Raw genomic sequence first — 23,074 nt, 5'->3', positions numbered from 1 at the left:
TTGGAGAAATCCGGAAATACGGCCACATGCCTGTTAGTATGGGGGATGTTCCCCCTCTCCCTGGTCAGATGAAGGATTTTGTCGCGGTCACTGAAATTAAAAAATTTCGCTATCAGGGTGCGCAGGGGGGCCCCCTGGGGAGGAGGACGAGCGGGAATGTGATGAGCTCTCTCGACCGCAAACATCCGAGAATGCCTCTCTTCTGAAGGTCGTTGCCCTCACTGTCTCAGGGAGGCCAATAAAGCGGAGATTGCATCTCCGGAGACGATTCTCCATGTCGTCCTGTTTTGCGCTAATCTGCTGCAGCTGGCGGCGCACCTCGTCAGTGGTGTGTTGCAGAGGGTGTAGGAATGTCTTCTGCTCTACTAATGTGGGTCTCCGTCTCTGCCACGCGGTTCCGCAGGGCAGAGAGATCCTGCCGGATTAAGGACACATCAATTTTAACCTCCTCAATTTTGGTAGTAAGCGTGCTCTGGCACAGAGCATTAGCGTCCAGAACTTTATTAGTGGCCGTCATAGAATGTTGTGCATCTGAGGAGGCGCCAGCGCCACCTCCGGCCTGCTGGTCCGCTTCAAGGCGGCGGTACCTGGCAAGCTTGTCAGCAGCCTCTGAACTTTTTAGGTGGAGACATGTTCCAGAGACGGCCCGGGGTGCAGCAATATGGCCGCTGCCTGTCAGGCCAGACCTTTAATGTCATCCCCCCCATCCCCCCCCCCCCCCCCGCAGCCGCTGTAGAGTGACACAATAGAAGCTATAGATGGCGGCCAGGTACCTGTAAGGGCCGGTGACTGTAGCAAAAGACAACCAGCTTGGGGTAATCGGGGAGATGAGCAGAGCCTGTCCAGCTGCAGTGAGTGGAGCAAGATGGCCACCGCTCCAAGGCCCGGGTTAGCTCCAGAGGCCACCCCGCCAGCCACTGCGGGGTAGTTAGACACTGTGCGGGAGTCCACATGTGACCTGGGGGCAGTAGTAAGGAGCTGTTGGTCCAGGGGCAATTGGGCAGGTCAAGGAGGGCTGTGCTGGCCACCAGGAGGTGTAGCAAAATGACCGCCGCTCCGGGAGCCAGGCCGGAGCTGCAGACTGTCCCACCAGCTACCACAGGGCAAGCATGGGCCACAGGGGATCCAGTGGCCGCAGCAGACAGAAACGTTTTTTTATATGTTTAGGCAGGCCAGGGATACTCACGGGGGCCTCCGGTGGGTGCAGCAAGATGGCCACCGCTAGGCCGAAGCCAAGGCCTGTCCTAAAAGCAGCCCCCGGGCGGGGATATCCTCCGGGAGCGGCCCAAGCAGCTTCCAAAACGGGCAGGGGGCACCAGGGGTCCCGCGGTGGGGAGAGGCAGATCCGCCGAAGATCAAAGAAAGGATATGCAGGATATTCAAGGAGTACGGACGAACGGGGCACCCACTACATGCGTCCTACTCTATTACACTCCAGGCCACGCCCCCCTGGTATTGCCCTTTTACAGGCATACTATAGACCCCCCAAACCCCCTCCCCCCGCACAATATTTAAAGGAATATTTTATTTTTGATTGTTTCACTTTAAGCACTTTAAAAATCACTGCTCCCAAAAAAAATCTGTTTTTTTTAAAACTTTTTTTGCATTGATGCATGTCCCCTGGGGCAGGACCCGGGTCCCCAAACCTTTTTTTAATAATTTTCATATAAGCCTTTAAAAATCTTTTCATGTGGCAACACTGAAGAAATGGCACTTTGCAACAATGTAAAGCAGTGAGTGTATAGCTTGTATAAGATTGTAAATTTGCTGCCCCCCCAAATATCGCAACACACAGCCATTCATTTCTTAACCGCTGGCAACAAAAGTGAGTACACCCCTAAGTGAAAAATGTCCAAATTGGGCCCAAAGTGTCTATAGTGACGCACAGCTGTGGGGTTGCGTATATTTCGTGCAAAAGTTAAAGCGTCTACATATTATGCGATTAAAAAAAAAATTCTACTAGTAATGGCGGTGATCAGCAATTTGTAGCTGGACTGTGATATTGTCGCAGACAGTCGAGACACTGACACTTTTGACACACTTTGGGGGGCGGTGGCACTAATAGTGTTCAATGCTAAAAAAAATGCACTAATCAGTTTAACAATAATTGATAAATATAGAATTGTGCTAAAATGTCAAAAATATTAAACTAGATATGGAGGGCCAAATGTCCATTAACCAGTCCACCAATGTTTGATAGTAAATCTTGAATTCTTGGTGTTGGTCTCCACTATCCATCACCTTGTGCAAAAATGCCTCCACCAAAAGCTGAAAACCCTGCTTACCAGCTCCTGTAGACCCCTCCTTATAAGGGGTCACTCTGTGCTTATGACTTACAAACCAGCCTGGGCTTGTCTCCAGGAGGGTTAAGTATGGTTCCACCTGTTTCACCAGGATGGAGCAGCTGGGTATTCCCTGGGAGGTTGACTAGGGGGTCTCTCCCTCTCTTCTCTCCCTGTCCCCACTCCCCATGCTGATGGATCGCTGCGTGACTGGGCATAGGGGGTGCGGTGCATGTACCTGGCTGGGGGGGGGGGGCTCTGGCTCCTGGCAGGGTGCTGGGCGGTTATTGGTCCACTTGTCTTTGTTATCTGTGTGTTGCCATGTGGGGGACTGGCTGCCACGCGACCCACGGCCAGTTTCCTGGCGTTCTCAGACAACGTTTGCTTAGGCGTCTGGTGGGAATTTTATAGTAGCCTCCGTTTTGTTTTACCCTAGCGCTGGGTGGCTGGTTCATTCTGAAACAGCACAAAACTAACACAGACCACCTCGTGGCTGGCACAGGGGAGAGCAGATGGCGGCAGCACAGCGCAGTACCTGGGTCAAGGTGACGAGTCCTGTGGGGGGGCCCCTCAGTCTGTGGCACCTAGGAGGGTGGGCATTTTGTGTGGCTTGCCTTAGGTTCCTAGTGGTGACTGGCAAGAGTGGGTTAGCATGGCATCAGAAGCTGGCACTTCTTCCCCAGACATCTGTTATTGCAACTGGTTCCTTTGCACCTGCGGTGCCTATGGATGCTTTGTCTGAGGTCCTGAAGTCCCTTGTTGCTAGGATGGAAGTGGCCTGCGGGCACAAGGGGTCTAAAAAAAACACCCCCTCCACCCACCATCTTCTGGGGGAAAGCTCTGATGCAGACTCGGGTCCCGATGTAGCAGGCGGCCCTTGTTCTGACGTTTCAAAGGATGCGGACCAGGACTGTTCGAACAGTGAGGATGACTCCGTGTCCGCGCAGGAAAAAGCGCTAGTAGGAGTACCTATCACAGCGGTGTGGGATACCCTAAAGATAGAAGATACGACGTGGGCATCTACAGAGGTGTCTGCCCCTTTTGGGTCCCACAAGCCGGCCCGCACTAAGGTGTTTCCCTACCCAACTTATTTAGATAAGTTTATTTACAAGGAGTGGTGAAGCCTTTTCGGGCCCGAGACGGATGGTAATGCGTTACCCCTTCCTTTTTTGAGGAGAGTTTCCTGAAGAAATTGACATCTCCAGTCGTTAACCCCCCCCCCCCCCTCCCACGATTCCGGTGGAAGGGACCCTGCTTTCAAGGACCTTGCCTTGTGGTCCATATTTACGGTGGTGGGGTCAGCATTGCGGCCAGTGTTGGCCACAGCCCTGGTGTTGGACGCTTACTGAAAGTTGGTGCAATGCGAAATGGAAAAGCAACAGGTTTTCCCGGTCTGCGTGGAACTGGCAGACCAGTTGGTGCAAGGCCTTAAATGTGTCTGTGATGCGGCCTTGGGTACGGCCCCTTGCTTTCTAGATTCTCAGTATCGGCCTCAGTGACGGTGCTACATCGCCTGATTTGGCTAAAATGCTGGTCTGCGGACCAGGCATATAAGAAAGCACTGACGGATTTGCAGTTGCAGGGGGATAGGCTATTTGGAGCCTTGCTGGATGACCTTATTAAGAATGTTACTGGGGGAAACAGTACTTTGCTCCCACAGTCCAGAAAGGGTAAGGAGCCACACCGTAGGCAGTTAAGTGGTCCCAGACTGACAAGGTGCCCGATGAGGGACAAAAGCGTTCCTAGTTTCGCAAGCCTGCAAGCAAATCAGTTGCTGCATGAAGGTTTGCTCCCGCCTGACTCTCGGGTGGGGGGGGGGGGTCGCCTTCGGGAGTTTGCAGCCCGGTAGACCTCCCTCCTTTCCCACTAGTGGATCTGCGAACTGGTTTCATCAGGCTACAAGATGGTGTTTTTCTTGTCCGCCAAGCAGATTTTTTTTTTTTTCCCCCGCTCCAACCTTCTTCTGGCTTGTCGGGAGGCCCTGTTCGGGGCAGTACAGGACCTGCTTATGTGTGGGTTGATAGTACCTGTGCCGACGCCGAAAAAGGTTTCAGGGAATCTACTCCAATCTGTTTCTAGTCCCAAAGAAGGAAGGGGGTCCGTTTGGTCCTAAATCTCAAGGCCCTCAACGGCTTTGTGAAACGCTTTGTTCCGTGGTTGCAGCACTCCAGGGGGATTTTCTTGGCATCCTTGGACATCAAGGACGCATACTTGCATGTCCCCATATGCATCAGGAATCGGAGGTTTCTACAATTTGTGGTCAGAGACGAGCACTATAAATTTGTAGCTCTCCCTTTTGGCCTAGCGATGGCACCAAGGGTCTTCAGCCAGGTGCTAGCCCCAATTCTGGCACTGCTAAGGCAACGAGAGATCATAATCGTGGGTTACCTGGATGACCTCCTTCTGAGTGCAGCTTTCACCTCAGAATTAAGGAAGGATGTGGCGTTCACCATACGGACTCTTCGGGAGTTTGGTTGGGTGTTGAACCTCCAGAGTTTGTGCCGTCTCAATACCTGGAGTACCTGGGCTTGATTCTGGACTCCTCAGAGGCATGAGTCTTTCTCCCTTCAAACAAGCTGCAGAATCTTCAAGCTGCGGTGAAGTTATTGGTGTCCCGCAGGTGGTCGTTACTGCATTTTTGCATGTGTGTTCTCGGTCTCATGGTAGCCATTGTCGAGGCGGTACCGTATGCTCAATTCCACACTCGAGTCTTGCAGAAAGAGATCCTGTCCAAATGGGACAAATCTCCGACAATCTCTTCCCTGTTCTGGTGGCTGAGGTCTCCGGCCCTTCGGTCTGGGAAGTCATTCCTTCAGCTTCATTGGAAGATGATCACAACGGACGGCAGCCTGACTGGCTGGGGGGAGTTTGGGGTGTACTGTCAGCCCAGGATCGCTAGACGCAAGAATAATTATGCCTCCCGATCAATGTGCTGGAGCTTCAGGCGGTGCCTCTCCACATGGTCAGAGGCTACAGGGGCATCCGGGTCAGGATCCAGTCGGACAATGCCACGGCGGTGACGTATGTCAACCATCAAGGAGCTCGGCTGCAGCACTGGAGGGGGTCTCACATCCTGCGGTGGCAGAGTGGTGTGTCCTGGCTCTGTCGGCTGCATACATTCGGGGTGTAGAAAACTGGCAGGCATACTACCCAAGTCCTCAGCTGCTAGACCAGGAGGAATGGTCACAGCATCCGGATGTATTTTGGCTCCTTTGCCTAAGGTGGGGCACACCAGATGTGGCTCTCTTGGCCTCTCAACTCAATCTGAAGGTACAGACGTTTGTGGCCAGGTCAAAAGATCCCTGGACAGACAGGGCAAATGCTGTGGCTTCATTATCGACTGATTTTTGCACCCCCCTACTCTGCCTCCACTCTGCGTAGCAGACATGGTAGAAGTCAGAGGGGACGCTGATTCTGATTGCCCCAGATTGGCCTCGACGTCCTTGGTACGCTGACATAGTACGAATGGTGGCGGATGTTCATTGGCCGATGCAAGAGGACCTTCTGTGGCAAGGTCCATTCCTTCATCCTGCTTTACTGTCGGTGGTTTTAATGGCATGACTGTTGAAAGCCCAGGGGCTAAGGGACCGAGGTCTGGCGGATTTGGTAATCTCCACTATGGGGCATGGAAGTCCTCTTCTTGCAGATTTATCATCGTGGCGTCTGCGTACATATTCAGTTTAAAGGATCCCGCTGTTTTTGCAGCGAGGAGTGGATCAGAAACTTGCATTAAGCACCATTAAGGGGGCCGATATCGGCTTTGGCTGTGTGTTTTTGTTTTTTTGTTTTTTTTTTCCCAGTGACCATTCGTGACTCATTTTATTGGGGAGTAAATTTTGTTCGGGGGGGTTCGACATGTGGCCCCTCCGGTTCGATCACCGCTGCCCTGTGGGATCTGAATCTGGTGCTCTAGGTGCTTCCGAAACTGCTGTTTGAAAACATTTGGGAGATCCCCTTAGCGACTCTCTCAGAAGTAGTCTTTCTAGTGGCTCTTACATCTGCCAGGAGGGTTTCTGAGTTGGCAGCCTTGTCATGCAAGTCTCTCTACTTGATCCTTGACAAGGATAAGGCGGTGCTGGGTCCGCAGCCTTCATTTCTTCCAAAGTTTGTTTCGGACTTTTATCTAAATGAGGACATTGTGCTTCCGTCCTTATGTCCGCAGCCGTCACAAACCAAAAAGGGTTGCTTTTTGCATTCTTTGGACATGGTCTGGACTCTGCGGATGTATCTGCTACAGCTCCTTTCCGGAGGTCCGGTCTGCTGCTTGTATGGGTGGCTGGTCTGAAGAAGGGCCTGGTGGTCTTGTCTGCCACCATTTCTTGGTTAGAAATAAGAAATATATAGAAGAGCGCCAAGTCAGTAAAAGGTGCATTTATTTAATATAATCAATAAAAAGTCTCACTTACATCCATGATTAATATTATCCTCCGTTTGATAGTCAAATCACTGTTCCCTTTTGCTGGTGCTGTTACTGGATACAGACATGCAACAATCCTCCTCCACAGCGCACTAGGGGGAAGCTCCGCTGTGTTCTGTGATACAGAGACACAGGCTCGTAGACAGCGTGAGAACTGGTATCTATACCTATACCTGCACTTGAGAAAGGAGCGCGCATGCTCAGAAACGTGTCGTGCTCTTGGGTATCCCCCGGCTGATGTCACACACTGTCTACGAGCCTGTTTGTATCTCTGTGTATCACAGAACACAGCGGAGCTCTCCTAGTGCGCTGTGGAGGAGGATTGTTGCATGTTTGTATCCAGTAACAGCACCAGCGAAAGGGAACAGTGATTTGACTATCAAACGGAGAATAACAATAATCATGTATGTAAGTGAGACTTTTTATTGATTATATTAAATAAATGCACCTTTTACTGACTTGACGCTCTTCTATATATTTCTTATTGGTATCCTATTCTGAGATTACTTCACTCTAAAGAGGCAGCTGCCGCTGGTAATTGTGCACATACATCCCCTACCCTCTAAGGACAGCAAGCAACCTTTTTGGATTCTCAGCAAATTCCAAGTACTGTTTTTTAAAAAACTTTAAAAAAAAAAACACATTTTCCTTGATAAAAAAGTTTTGGTTTTGATTTTAATGAACGATACAGACTGAACCGAAAAGGACACACCAGTATCTTTTTAAAGCGCTAGTATCTTGTTGTTTCTTACCATTTCTCAGTTGGTCAGACAGATCGTAGTTCAGGCTTATGCCATAAGGGGGCGGGCGCCCCCCTGTCCTGTCACAGTACATTCGACCAGGGCAATCGGTGCCTCCTGGGCTTTCCGACAGAGTCCATCTCCCAAGTGTGTAAGGTGGCCACCTGGTCGTCTGTTCACACTTTCATTAAAATTTACAAGGCTGATGTGAGCGCATCTTCGGATGCTTGCTTCGGCTGCAAGGTTTTGCAGGGGGCTCTTTAAGGTTTTAACTCCTTTGTTGAGGAGTTCAGGTTGTTAGGGGTGGAGTTTATTTTCTTGCTGTTCCCACTCCTCCTCGTGGTGTGGGTTTTATTTATTTTTTTTCACTGCTTGGGGATGTCCCTAAGGTCAAGATTAAAGATGCGGTGTCCATCAATGAATGAAAGAGAAAATAGTTTTTTTGTACTCGCCGTAAAATCCTTTTCTCTGTAGTTCATTGACGGACACAGCACCCCCCTCCCCTTCCCCCTATTTATGTTTGTACTGTTTTTTGATGAACTGAGCTGCTGGAAACAGAGTGAGGGGTTATAGCCAGTAGGTCCACCCCTGAGCGGTACTGTGCAGTTTTGCTGTTTTTTACATGTTCTGCCTAGTCCCCTCCTGAAGGTGGCAATATAACCGTAAGGTCAATATTAAAGGTACTGTGTCAGTCAATGAGCTTCAGAGAAGTATTTTACGGTGAGTACAAAAATCCTTTTTTTTTTTTTTTTTTTTTTTTTTTTTTTTCCTCGTTCATTGATGGATATAACTTTTTTTGTTTTCTCTACATTCAGGTTTTGTAACTCCACCTACCAGGAGTAGGACACTAGGCAGGAAAGAGCTTGGCACTTCCTATGGGCAGTCCTCTGTGCACAAAACGCCTTTCTAACTCCATAGGCTAGCAGTTCTTCCGCATGGTGTTCAGTAGTATGGACCTAGTTCCCCGCTGGTATTGCCTCCCCCACTTTGGTGAGGTGGATCTCTCACGGGAGGCTTACCTAAACTCTCCACTGTTCTGGTAAGTAGCCACCCCCTCACTGGGGGATCAATTCTGTGGGTGCCCACCCCCATCTTTTTCCCCCAGGCCTCTGACATCACTCACCTTTTTGGTGGAATGGCTCAGCCACCCCTCCCCCTCCCCCTTGCTACTGGGGGTGTCTGGGACAGCTGTACAGGCTGGCATGCATTTTCCTGTAGTCAGAACTACCATTTTAATGGGGCCTCGGCTGCCGTTTTGTATTCTGCAGGGGCTGTCATTTTGATGTGGACCCCTGGCATAGCCTTGCATGGGAGCCAGCTGGGAATGAACGGATGGCTATCTTGCTTAGACTACAGTGCTGGGGCTGATATATCAGGGGTGGTATAGGGGCACACATGATGCATTGGCAGCTCTGACATTCTCCCTGATGAGAACATCCTGGGGTACCTCTCCTCCTCACTGTGCCTGGCGGATCAGGGGACAGTTTTATTCTCCCAATTCCCTTGGTGGGTTCTGTCTGGCAGTGTCTTGCAGGGCTGTGGACCCTTCCAGGAGGACGCTGGCCCATCTGGTTTTTCTGGTTCTTCAGTCCCCATAGACACTGTCAATGCTCCTGGAGTCGTCAGTCTCCCAGGTGATGGCAGTATTTGGTCACAAAGAGAGCAAAATACGTCCTTGGATTCCTCCTGAGTCGGATCCTGCCATCATGGGTTCTGTGCCCGCATGCTCCAGTGAGGCATTCCCTGAGTTCTTGGATAGTGAGGATGAATCCTCTGCCCTAGTTTCTGCACAGGAAAAGGGGCGTGGCGGCTTTGACTGCCTCTGCAAGAGACGCTTAAAAATTGAGGACTCCGCCGTGATGACGGAAGTAATATTTGTGCCTTATTTGGTAAACACAAGCTGACTGGGTTCATAAAGGTTTTTCATTTCCCTACATATTTTGACTTGTCTCTGTTCTCTCAGCTCCCCTAGCAGACTGTCCAGTCAGCAGCTATCCGCTATGCCCCCCCACGCATGCTCTCTAGAGTGCTGAGCTGTGAAGGGGCATGAAGTGCCCATCTCAGGCTCTCAGCGGCTCGTTGAGACTGGCATCAGTCCTGGTGGATCCAGACTTTGTCGCATTGATATGGGTCAGCAGAGAGCTGGCTTCAGCTCACTCTGCTGAAAACAGGTCACAGGAGTGCAAAACGAATTGCACTTCTGTGACCCATAGGGGAAGCCCTTGCAAACTAACTTTGGCTGGCTGGATTTCTCTTTTTTTTTTTTTTTTTTTTTTTGCCTTTGTGCCGGTTCAAAAGTTTAAGGAGTCCATTTTATCAGTGGTGACCTATCAGGTGGATTTCCTGGCTTCCATAGATATCAAGGAAGCTTTCCTGTTCATCCACATCTGCGAGGGGCATCCGTGTTTCCCTGCTTTGCAATCAGGGACATGTTTGTAGTGTTTCCCTTTGGTCTAGCCTATGCTCCTTAGGTTTTTACTAAAGTTCTGGCCCCAGTCCTTGCCTTGCTGACACAACGGGGCATTTGTTTGATTGGGTACCTAGACTGTTTTCTTTTGGCCTTATCTTAATATATTCAGCTTTAATATTTGTGTTTGAAGGTTTCACAGCTACCATACATTTCAATTGAAGTTTTGAGGTAAAAATTAGATAAAATGGTTACAAAGAACACACGCAACTTTTGTAAAGTGTCATAAAACTTTTTTTTTTTGTTTTCCTCACATTATGCTATGTCTCTATTTTACAGGAATGAAAGAACAGATGGTAAATGTCCCATAACTGGTAAGATGTGTGTGGTGTGTTTTATTTTTTTTCTTTTTTTTTTTTTTTTTTCTTTCTCTCTTTCCTTTTACTGGATTTAATGAAAAGATCTGTGAATCACCAAAGATTATTTTCTGTACGATGGTTTCAGGAATGGATAGATTGCTTCATGGGCCTCTTCAAGCTCCAGCTCACCAAGCAGAGGTATGTGAGGTATTTTCTTGGTATTCCTCTACCCTTCCAGGTTTTAGAACTGTAGCGAAACTTGTGCAGTTCATTATGCTGTTTTTGTGTATTTGTTACATTTAAAAAAAAAAAATTTCCTTAAGAGGGCTTTCACACTGCGCTGCCCATAGCACTGGAGGTAAAACGGCCCAACTTTTTAGCGGCGTTTTACCGTCGGATTGGCGGCGCATTTCGGCTGCTAGCGGGGGTCTTTTAAGGGGCAATACGCCGCATTCATTTCAATGGGGAGGAGCGGTAAACACACCGCTCCAAAGAAGCTGCTGGCAGGACTTTTCCTGACGTCCTGCCAGTGCACCGCTCCAGTGTGAAAGCCCTCGGACAATGTTGCAGCAGTTTGAGGGTGGATTGCAGGCGCGATTTCTAATGCTATAGCGCCTGCAAAACGCCCTCGGCGTGAAAGGGGTCTAAGTGTCGGTTCACACTGAGGCAGCGCGACTTGCAGTGCGACTGCCTAAGGCGACCTGGACATGACGTCAATGCAAGCCGCCTCAAGTCGCCCCCAAAGTCGTACAGGAACCTTTTTCTACGTCGGAGCAACTTGTGTTGCTCCGATTAGAACGGTTCCATTGTACAGAATGGGACGCGACTTGTCAGGCGGCTAAGTTGCCTGACAAGTCGTACCAGTGTGAACCGACCCTTAAAGCTAGGTTTACCCTAGTCTAGAAATTTTTTATTTATTTTTTCTCGGGATCCTGCAGAACATTGATGCATTATGGGTGCATATCACACAGCTTTCTGCCCATAACACTGATCGAACTGTAATTTTCAGAGCTGTAGTAAGTCTTATTGAGAACTGTAAGCCATCCGCTGTGGTAAAAGATGGGAGGACTTGTAGTTTGCTTGTTTACAGTGATCTGTGAATGAATATCGTGTCAATTTAAAATATTAGCACGACTGCAAGGCGAAGCACCCTTGCTCTGTCACTCAGGGGAGGTGGGTTTCGTAGAAACATGTTACACCCAAAATATGGGTGTAACATGTTGCTAAAGGTGAACTTAAAGTATAACCTATAGGATATTTTATTAATTTTGGAAAGGTTATAACACTTCGTTTTTTGGGGGGTTTTGTTTTATTTGTCATGTGTCCCATTGCAGAGTTTTCTCCCTTCTGTATCATAACTAAGCAGCAAGTAAAAAACCCTGCAAATTAAGGCAATGCCTTGGGGTCCCCTAGGTCACTAGAACTAGTATCCCTGTTGGAAGATTACTCCTCTTACTATTCAGGGGACAACCCAGAGCGGTATTAACTCCAGAGAGATCTCGTTTTACCCCTGTACAAATCATTAGTAAGGCTGGAATATGCAGCTCAGTTTTATGCACTAAAAAAGGATATCTGCGGAAATGGAGAGAGTGCAGAGAAGGGCAACCAAATTGATAAGAGGCCTGGAGAAGCCTGGTTATGAGGAAAGGTTAGAGGATCTGAATTTGAAGAGGAGATTAAAGTCCAGCCTGAGGTCACTTGGCTGGTCTTCTCCTAGAGGTCACAGGAGTGCAATTCGAAGGCTCCCAGAAAAGATGAAGCTGTCATAGCTGCAAAGGGTGGGTCATCTCAATATTGAACACTATGGACTAAGACTGGGATGCCATTAAAATGAATGGGTGTTCCAATACTTTTGACAAGTATGTGTATATATTTTATATTATATTTCTAAATTTAGGGGTGGACTGCTATTGTGTTTTGTTTTTTCAGGGCCAATACCGATTCTTAGGCTGCCTTTCAGGCCGATATCTGGTTATGGTATTCTGTAGATTTAATCTTTTTTTTTTTTTTTTTTTTTTTTTTTTTTTATCTGTACGCTGTCCTGAAAAAATATATATTTCTGTCATAAAGAATGTAAACATCCCTTGTGACAGGTACTCTTTGAGGGATTTCGGGTCTATAAGATTCCAAACCCCTCCTCTGCAGTTGAAAGTGCTCAAAACTTCAAGATTGGCGTTTTTTGAATACTTTCTATTCTTTAAAACTGATGCGTTTAGGATGCCAGTAATGCGGAATTGACGTCATGACATTGCTTCCTGTTACTGGACCTGAGAACCCAAACAAAGCCAACCTGGGTCTTTGGCCAGCGAGCAGGCGTGCTGGATGGTTGCTCGGGCCTCCCGGTGGGGAGGTCCCCACCCGCTGCTTGTAATAACAACTGAGCAGCATCGGCTGTTATTACAAGAAAGCCAACCTTCCGCTCTAAAGAGTGGTACCGGAATGACCTTGCTGCTGCATACATCACTCCAGTACAACCCCTTGAAGCAATATTGGTAACATCTGTGAGTTTGTGACCAATTATCGACTCTCATCTCACAAAAATGAGTACACCCCTCACATTTTTGTAAATATTTTATTATATTTTCCATATGACAACACTGAAGAATTGACACTTTGCTACAATGTAAAGTAGTGAGTGTACAGCTTGTATAAAAGTGTAAATTTGCTGTCCCCTCAAAAAAACTCAACACATTAATGTCTAAACCACTGGCAACAAACCTTAGTACAAACATGTGAAAATGTCCACATTGGGCTCAAATTGTCAATATTTTGTGTGGCCACCATTGTTTTCCAGCACTGCCTTAACCCTCTTGGGCATGGAGTTCACAAGAGCTTCACAGGTTGCCACTGGAGTCCTCTTCCACTCCCCCATGACATCAGAGCTGGTAAACATTAGAGACTTTGCTCTCCTCCACTTTCCGTTTTAAAGTATGCCCCACAGACGCTTAATAGGGTTTAGGTCTAGAGACCTACTTGGCCAGTCCATCACCTTTTTACCCTCAGCGTCTTAAAGGGCTTGTAAAGTTAAACATTTTTCCACCTTAAAGTGGAAGTAAACCCATCGATTTAAACAGTTTAAAAAAAAAAAGGGGGCATGCCGGGAATGCTAACTGCACATTGGCTGTGCTCTCGGCCAAACTATCAAACCATCCAATGGCTGGTGTCATAACGAATCACATGTGCAGCACCATAGCAGTTGAAGATTAAACAGAGGCAAAGATGGCAGCTTCCTTGGCTGAAAACGATAGGGGAGTTTACTTTAATGACTTCTATGCATTAAGGTGAAAAAACAGCCGCCGCCATCCCCCCGTTGGCTCGCTCTTCTGTCAATCACATCCAATGACGCGGCGAGCCAGGGGGCGGGCCGAGTGATAGTGAGCGGCTACAGCCGCCTCCTGTATCACGGGAGCATGCCTGCAAGCACTCCACACCATGAGAGGGAGCTTGCATGAAGTTATGGAGTCCTTGCAGAGAGTAGCTGAGACAGCTGCCGAGGGACCCCAGAAGAGCAGGTTCGGGGCCACTCTGCAAAACGAGCTGCACAGTGAAGGTAAGTATAACGTTTGCTTAAAAGAAAATAAAAAATTGCCTTTAGTGATCCTTTAAGCATGGCAGTGGTCGTCTTGGAGGTGTTTGGGGTTATGTTGGAATACTGCCCTGCGGCCCAGTCTGCGTAGGGAGGGCGATCATGCTCTGCTTCAGTATGTTACAGTACATGTTGGCATTCATGGTTCCTGCAATGAACTATAGCGCCCCAGACCATGACCCTTCCACCACCATGCTTGACTGTAGCCAAGACGCACTTGTCTTTGTAATCCTCACCTGGTTGTCGCCACACACGCTTGACGACACCATCTGAACCAAATGGGTATATCTTGGTCTCATCTGACCACAGGGCATAGTCTCAGTAATCCATGTCCTTAGTTTACTGGTCTTCAGCAAACTGTTTGCGGGCTTTTTTGTGCATCATCTTTTAGAAGAGGCTTCCTTCTGGGATGATAGCCACACAGACCAATTTGATGAGGTGTGCGGCCTATGGTCTCAGTACTGACAGGCTGACTCCACCCCTTCAACCTCAGCAGCAATGCTGGCAGCAATTGTAGGTATATTTCCCAAAGACAACCTCTGGGTATGATGCTGAGCATGTGCATCAACTTCTTTGTTTGACCATGGCAAGGCCTTTTTTGAGTGGAACCTGTCCTTTTTAATCCGCTGTATGGTCTTGGCCAGCCTAGGCCATCTTTATATAGAGCAGCAATTTTTTTTTCAGATCCACAGAGTTCTTTGGCATGAAGTGCCATGTTGAACTTCAAGTGACCAGTATGAGAAAGTGAGAGCAACACCAAATTTAACGCTCCTGCTCCCCATTCACACTTGAGACATTGTAAAGCTAACAAGTCACATGACACCAGGGAGGGAAACTGGCTAATTGGGCCCAATTTGGCCATTTTCACTTAGCCGTGTACTCACTTTTGTTGCCAGTGGTTCAGAAATTAATGGTGTGCGCTATTTTGAGGGGACAGCAAATTTACAATGTTATACTATATAAAGCTGTAAGGGAAACAAAAAGGATACCAAAAGGTACCAACAGGTTGGACTTTTAAGGCATGGAAACAAATGAGAAAGTAACAAAAAGATAGTTTATTAATTAAAATTACATAGTATCTTAACGGTGTTCAAAATAGATAAAAATCATATAAAGCGATACATTTTGTACATTGAGCTCTTGTACGTCACATCTGTGCGTTTCGCTATACAGGCTTCCTCAGAACACAGAAAAAGGTTCAAAGACGTAATAAGAAAAAGCCAAATAAATCTCACTATCTTTGAGTGGGCTACGCCTCAAGTACAAATCCCGGCAACCGGGACAAGTCCAAATATATGGGGAAAGTCTGCCAAGCTGTGATAGGATAAACAGCACATGGCACGTTCAAGAAAATAATTAATTGCATGTACACAGCGTCTGGCTGTCTCCCAGGGGCATGTCTATTTGTCTCATCTCACACACATCATCTTATAGCTGTTGATTATGCTGACTAGGGTATATGACCTGTTATCAGTATCTGCTAAGCTCCACTTAAATGGAAATCGTGGCTTTATGGGCTGCTCTTGTTGCAATGTGGAATGAGACTGTATCCCCCTTCTATAAGCAACTATTAATAATTTTCCTGAACGTGCCACGTGCTGTTTATCCTATCACAGCTCCCCATATATTTGGACTTGTCCCGGTTGCCGTGATATTTGTACTTGAGGAGTAGCGCACTTGAAGCTGGTGAGATTTATTCTGCTCTTTCTTGTTACATCTTTGAACCTTTTTCCGTGTCCTGAGGAAGCCTGTACGACGAAACGCGTAGACGCGACTCACAAGGGCTCAATGTACAAAATTTATAATTTTATATGATTTTTATCTATTTTGAACACTGATACTATGTATTTTTCATTAATAAACTATCTTTTTGTTACTTTCTCATTTGTTTCCATGGCTTACAAGTCCGACCTGTTGGTACCTTTTTGGTAGACTTTTTGTTTCCCTTCAAAGATATATATGGATGTGGCATTTTCGGTGCTCCTCCCTTTTTTCCTATTTCTTATATAAAGCTGTAAACTCACTACTTTACATAGTAGCAAAGTGTAATTTCTTTAGTGTTGTCACATGGAAAGATAAAATAAATGTACGTATGCATCTCACAAGTTAATACACCCCTCATGTTTTTGCAAATATTTTTATTCTCTTTTTTTTATTTTTTTTTTTATGTGATGACACTTTTCTACAATGTATAATAGTGAGTGTACAGCTTGAATAACAGTGTAAATTTGCTGTCCCCTCAAAATAACTCAACACATGGCCATTAATGTCTAAACCGCTGGCAACAAAAGTGAGAGCACCATTAATTGAAAATGTGTACACACACAGTGTGATGATGCTGCTTTTTGCCTTTTTTTTATTCAAGTGTTGTGTAGGGTAACCGTTTATTTTTTATTCTAACCATGCCACTTCCATTTTTATAATTTTTTGTTTTTCTTTTATACAGTGGAATAATACTAACTGCAATAAAGAGCAAACTATTTATTTCTCATCTGACAATATGGATATGACGGCAAGCAACACAGTAGCTATTGATGGACTTATTGAAGAAAAACCAAGGAAAATAGATACCAGTTTATTTCTAGCAAGTTTAAGAGCCCCAATGAGTGAGGATTCTAGCCATTTTGATAGCAAATTTTTAGCAGCTGGTGAAAAGCTTTGGGAGTTTCAGCCTTCCGCTACTTCATCTACTCAGTCAAAAATAAAGTTTGGTGACTTTTTGGCATGTTTGGGAAATGAACGCACAACATCTTCAAATATAGGAGTGGACAAAGAAAATATTTTTCCTTTTGTTTCTAAAGAAAACCTGTTCTCCACAAAGACCACACTTCCATTTTTTAATACTAATGAAAATACAGGAAACTTTACCTGTGTGTTCAAGGACCAAGAAGATGGGCTTGATTTAACAAAATGCCACACTACAAATATTACGTCTTTCCTTCCAACAGTCAACCATCAACTGACAAATTTAAGCTCAGGAAACCCTTCAACATCTTATTCCAGCACTCGTAATAAACTAGAGTTTAGCCTTTTTCAAGGAGCCAGTGTTGAACCACCAAGGTCTGTTTCCATTGAGCAAACACTGCTTTGTGAAGATGACATGGATATGACGTTTAGTCATACAACTCGCATACAAGGTGTTTTAAAAGAAAATGCCCCATCTAACCAAACAAACACATACGTTGCATGCAATAATCAAAAGACCATTATTTTTACTGATGAAAATGAAATGGAACTTACTGAAAATGATTCAGTTTTCTTTAATAACACTTTTAAAAAAGATGGGCAATCTGTTAAGAGAGACAGTAATGTTTTCTTTTGTAATCAAGATACAGTAGGTCCAGAAGATATGAATATGACCAGGAGCCATACAGTAGCTATTGATGGGCCAGCAATATGTGAAATCTTTAGTAAAGATGGGACTGGTGACACTGTTCAGTCTGGAAAAAGACAGCGAAGTTTTGGATTATTGTTGCCCTTTCAGATGGCTTCTTCCAGCTCTAAAAGTTGTGTAAATGGGCAACAAGTCTTGGCTCAGTTGAACCCTTTATCTTTAAAGTCAGGCGACATTGGGCAAAACAAAACCATTATAGGCAACACTGTTGCTGAAACAAAATGTGGCAAAGAGAAAGTAACATTTCGAAATCAATGTTCAATTTCAAAAGAAAATGACCCACTTCCTTTCACTGAGAAAACCATTTTGTTTGCATGTGAGCAGGATGATATGGAGATGACCAAATCTCATACTGTTGCCATTGACCGTAATGCACATGATATTACAAGTAATGCTTGCTTTCCAAACCCAAATCTGAACCCAATAAAATGTCATCTTTTATCAAGGTCATCTTCTGGCTTTAACAAAACTGTTTTCTTTTCACGTGATAGTGATGACATGGATCTCACACAAAGTCATACAGTGCTGATTGATCAGAAGTCTTTAGTGAGAAATAATTTATCAAATGGTACACAAAATTGCGTTTTAAATGCTACTGATCAGACCAAACGCGCTCAAAAGGACATGGAAATTACTGCGGCTGAAAATGATTGCCTACGAATTAGGTCTGCATTAACTGCAGCAGAAAACAAGACAGTGGTAGTTACAGGTGAGCAACAAAATATGGACATTACACAATTGCATGCGGTTTCTATTGATGGTGATGCCTGGTGCAAAGAATTCAAGCTGAATACCGGCAATGACAAAGATAAAGAACATGACTGTGTTTCAACTAAGGAAATAAATACAGTGCTTGGATCTAATAGAGACAGCAAAAATGTATCGATGCAGGCTTCTGTAGATGACCAAATGACATCACTGAGCAATCCGTGTCTTGGATTTAATGGCAGTTGTGCCGACCCTGCTGATGTACTGTCTGGGAAGTTAGGTGATCATGTATACAGAACCATTCAAGATAATACCATGGTTTTCCCCTCTGACCAGGATGATATGGAGTTGACCAAATCTCACACCATTGCCATTGATAGTAAAATTATGTCTTTGTCGGACAGTACCCATAAGCTAAAACCAATTCTTAAAGACAAAAAATCAAATGGTGGTTCAAGGTTGTCTACCATACACAACAGAACAGTTTTCTTTTCAACTGTTGGCGATGACATGGAGCTGACCCAAAGCCATACAACTTGCATTAATCAAAATCATGTCACCATTGCAAAAGAAAAACTATTTTCAAATGCTGTTAATCAGACTAGACATGTGTTGGATGACATGGAAATGACAATGGTTGAAACTGCTGGATTACAGATAGATCCTACCATGAATGAATCTAACAATAACAAGACAGTGGTATTTACAAGTGACCAACAGGATATGGATATCACACAATCGCACACTGTTGCCATTGATGGTGACGCCCTGTCAAAAACATTGCAATCTGATACCTGCCTTGACATTAACAAAAGGGAGAACTACATTTTGGCTGTGCCCAGATGTCTGCCTGATAAAGACTTTGTGCTTGAATCTAAGAATGATTGTGGGAGTGTTGGCACAATGGACTTGGTTAAAGAGTATACCCTGGTGTCGTCGAGCAAATCGGAGTTAAGTTTTTCAGGCAGTCATATAAATATCACTAATATGTCTTGCCAGCAATCGGCTGGTCCATTAAAAGGCAACGCTGGTGTTTTTATATCTAAGCAAGATGACATGGATATGACTTGTGGAAACACTGTCGCTATTAAAAGGATTTTACTGCCTGGTGACTCTACAAATAAAGCTATTACCCATGCCCCTTGTCCTGATGAAACTGTTGTACTTGAGGATGACATGGAATATACAAAAAGCCACACCGCAGTCATTGATGGGATAAACAAACATGAGTTACAAAGTCAGTCTGGTATTTTGAAAACTATGGCAATTTCTGCTGATGACATGGATATCACAAAGTCAAATACAGTTTTCATCAATAGTGTGGTAACAGATGAAAGGCCCAAAGATGACCAGCAAAATAAATATAAAAATACCTTTATGAAATTAACTGGGCCTTCCGATCTAATTCCAGATGACCTAAAGATAACCGTTTATTCTAAACGGCTTATACCTGATGAGGCAAAGGCTGTTGAAAAAGTATCTACAATGTCTGCCTTTTCCAAAGACAAAATATTCAATTCACTAGACCAGGAAGACATGGATTTGACCCGCACAAATACTATAGCTATTGAAAACAAGGTTTTGGGTGAGGTAGAGAAATTGCAGACTACACATTTAAGCAAAACACAAATCTGCTTTGCTGATATGGACATTACAAAGTCAAATACAGTGTTTATTGATCATATACCTGCAAGAATAGATGTGGTTAGGTCTACAGATAATCTAGCTTCACATAAGCCCATTGTTTTGCATGGTGGAACTGAACCTCTGGCTGGTCAAACTGAATTAAAAGATATAATTAGTGAAGAGGTAACAAACAATGCAAGGGTACAAATAAATGAAAACCGTTTGCTATGTGAACCTTCAAAGAATAGGCTTTTAATGAAGAAAAACACATCAGGAGATGAAGAGAATCTAGTGGAACTCCCCAATAAACATTTTGTAAACGACCTGCCTTGTGAACAAATTGAATTAGACCTTTCTAGTCAAAGCTATGTTTTCACTGGCACTTCAAAGAGAGAAATTATACCTTCCCACCAAAAATCTTTTTGTATCTTTGATGAAACTGTCCAAGTATGTAACATGTCGGAGACAACTGCAAACATTGATCTCGTAATTGGTAACAACGATGAACACCCTAGTAAGGGTTTATTTAATCAAACATGTAACCAAGGTGAAATGGAAATAACAAAGTGTCATACCACTGCCATTGAAAGTAAAATGGGTGCAACTCCTTCAAATTGTCCTGTGGAGAGTCATGCTCCTGTACATAAGGCCACATCTCTGTTTTCCAAGGATATGCCTGTGAATTTTACAGTTAATACAGATGCAGAATTGTTAAAGAGTGACACTTTTACTAGAAATAAAGGACCCCATCAAACACACATGTATGAATGTGTGCTCCCGTGTGAACAAGGAACTATGGAAAGCACCAAAGCTCCCATTGCTGTTGCAAAAGTCAACTCTGAGGAAAATTGCTGTGAAAACTCAAATGAAAGCAACCGTGAAAATATACAGGTTGTAAAGTTTGTAGAAATGTCAAACCTACCGTCTGCAACATCACAAAATGGTGAAAACAATTTAAACCCGCCCATCAATACAACTGAGAAAAAGGGATCCAAGCAAAATAATTTTACCGAATTATTACCAAGTGAGACACCAGTTTCATCAGAGGGAATGGAATTCCCCCAGTTTGATTCAATGGTAGCTGATGGTTTATTTGAGCAAGGAAAAAAAACTACCTTTGCTGCTATTGAAAAAACATACTTTTTGTCAGATCCATCGCCGTTCCTAATAACAAGCCACACTGCGTTTATTGGCCAGGAATCCAAAGACATTGACCAAGGTACATGTAGCGATGAAATTAAAAGACCTAGCAGTACAGTGTCTCTTGCTTCCGATAATTGTGTAGGCATTGTTTCAGACCACAAGAATGCAAATACAAAAATGGATATGGCTTTAGATGACAAATATATTAAACTTGATGGCAATGCATTACCAGATCGCAGTGCTCCATCTATTAGTACAGAAACGATACCGCTGCATACACAGATTGCAGGTGACCATAAACCTATAAATGCTTTTACACAGATTTGTGACTTGAGTTTTTCTTCTGAAACGGGTGCCAATTCTGCATCTCAGAAGCAGGAAATGGTACCTGGGAATCTCTGTAGTGAACAATCTGAGGTGTGTGAGAACTATCCAGGTGCAGTTAAAGACTACCAGGTGACAAAAAATCACAGATTATCAAAAAGGGTATCATTCTGCTTTTCTGAAAAGGATAGAGTTGGCGAGTCTGTTGTAGAGCCAAATACTGAAATTACTTTGCAAAACAGGAAAAAAATGATTAATGCCCCAAATAACCAATCTAATAGCAGCCAACACAACCCTGGAAAAATAAATGAACAAACTGGGAATATATCTGTCAAGTTTGATTTTACAGACAAAGTATTAATTGGTAGTTCACCAAAGAGTAACAAATATTTAAACTGTGCCACTGCCGAAAGTATTGCGTTTTCCTCAGAAAAACATGAAAGTGATCAAGTGGCTAATAATGTTCAAGAGGCTGTGTCTTTATTTGAACCATCACAGAAAGATAAAAGGCGTAGAAGTATTGCAGATATCCAACTGAAAATAAGAAGTTTAACAGACAAGTCAAAGAACAAGCCAAGCAATCATACTGCACCTGTCTTTTGCTTTGAGTTGTCCACACTACCTCAGACTCTAAATCCTACGAGTGGAGGTTGTATACCTGAACAGACTTTGCTCAATGAGCAGGTGTCCATCAAAGACATCCAAGCTGAAAATAAACCCATAGGGAAAGGCAGTGGACCAATAAAAGAAACTGGTTTGCAAAACAGACTGTCTGTTAGCATGCTTCAACCAAAGTTACCGAGTAAAAGGCATTCTAGCACCTGCAACCTTCAAGAGTTGGCTCCTTCCATTTCCAAGCCACCAACCCAAACTTCCAGAACATCAATGAGTCTTAAAGCTTTCATGGATGGTGACACTGGTCACTGTATAGATGAAGAGATGCTTCCTGCTTGCTTAGATGACCAAGATGGTAATAGTCTGTTCCAGTATGAGGTGCCAGAAGGTGCTTGGGAAGAGTTGTGTGAAAAGGAAGCTTTGCACGAAAACTTGAATGACTGTTTATCTAAGGACTCTGTAAATGGTCACAAAAGAGCCAGAGACCCTGAAGATGATAGAAAATTACATAGAGAAAAGAGGGTCAGAAGGGATGATGACACACAAAATACACAGGTGGGTTTGACAATTGCACATGTAATTCAAAAAAAAATAATTGTTCTTTGGAGTTAAAAGTAGAGTTGGTTCTGGGGCCATGCCCTAAATATTGACGTAGCATAGCATTTCTTTACTAACCAATTGCATCTCGTAGACAAATATTCATGATGTACTTATTCATTGTTTTGGTTTATTCTTCCCAGCAATGGAGTAGATTTACTAAAGGCAAATACTATGTGCACTGCAAGTGCAGTTTCTCTAGATCTGAGGGGAACCTGCAAGGAAGAAAAACAGTATTTTTGATTGGATGATAGAAATCCAGCAGCGTTTCCCCCTCATTGCAGAGCCTCTCCCTAGATCTAGATCAAATGCACTTGCAGTGCACTCTATATTTTGCCTTTGGTAAATAAACATTAACCACTTCAGCCCCGGACCATTTTGCTGGCTTAAGACCAGACAACTTTTTGCGATTTGGCACTGCATCGCTTTAACTGACAATTGCGTGGTCGTGCGACATGGCTCCCAAACAAAATTGACTTCCTTTTTTTCCCACAAATAGAGCTTTCTTTTGGTGGTATTTGATCACCCCTGCAGTTTTTATTTTTTGCGCTATAAACAAAAATAGAGCGACAATTTTGAAAAAAACACATTATTTTTTACTTTGTTATAATAAATATCCCCCAAAAATATATATAAAAAAATTTCCCTCAGTTTAGGCCGATACGTATTCTTCGCAAGAAGCAATTATGGATTGGTTTGCGCAAAAGTTTATAGCGTTTACAAAATAGGGGATAGTTTTCTGGCATTTTTATGTTTGTGTGTTTTTTTTTTTTTTTTTAGCTAGTAATGGCGGCGATCAGCGATTTTTATTGTGACTGCAACATGGCGGACACATCGGACATTTTTGACACGTTTTTTGGACCATTGTCATTTATA

General features: G+C 44.4%; 1 protein-coding gene across 3 annotated transcripts in view; it reads left to right on the top strand.

The window, feature by feature from the left end:
• Positions 1-23,074, top strand: part of KNL1 (kinetochore scaffold 1) — a 288,270-nt gene that overhangs the window by 143,077 nt on the left and 122,119 nt on the right. For all 3 annotated transcript variants that reach the window (XR_013264900.1, XM_077464895.1, XM_077464894.1), the window contains exons 8-10: positions 10,186-10,220; positions 10,351-10,403; positions 16,238-22,156. Coding sequence is in view for 2 of the 3 variants with exons in the window: in XM_077464895.1 (XP_077321021.1) it covers positions 10,186-10,220; positions 10,351-10,403; positions 16,238-22,156 (6,007 nt within the window). In the remaining variant the exon portion in view is untranslated. The remainder of the gene's footprint in view (positions 1-10,185; positions 10,221-10,350; positions 10,404-16,237; positions 22,157-23,074) is intronic.

The sequence above is a fragment of the Lithobates pipiens genome, unplaced genomic scaffold, assembly GCF_037356315.1.
Source record: "Lithobates pipiens isolate NorthernLeopardFrog02 unplaced genomic scaffold, aLitPip1_a1.2 Scaffold_30, whole genome shotgun sequence".
NCBI classification, from domain to species: domain Eukaryota; kingdom Metazoa; phylum Chordata; class Amphibia; order Anura; family Ranidae; genus Lithobates; species Lithobates pipiens.
Note: the sequence above shows the minus strand (reverse complement) of the source record. Positions and strands in the feature narration are given on the sequence as shown.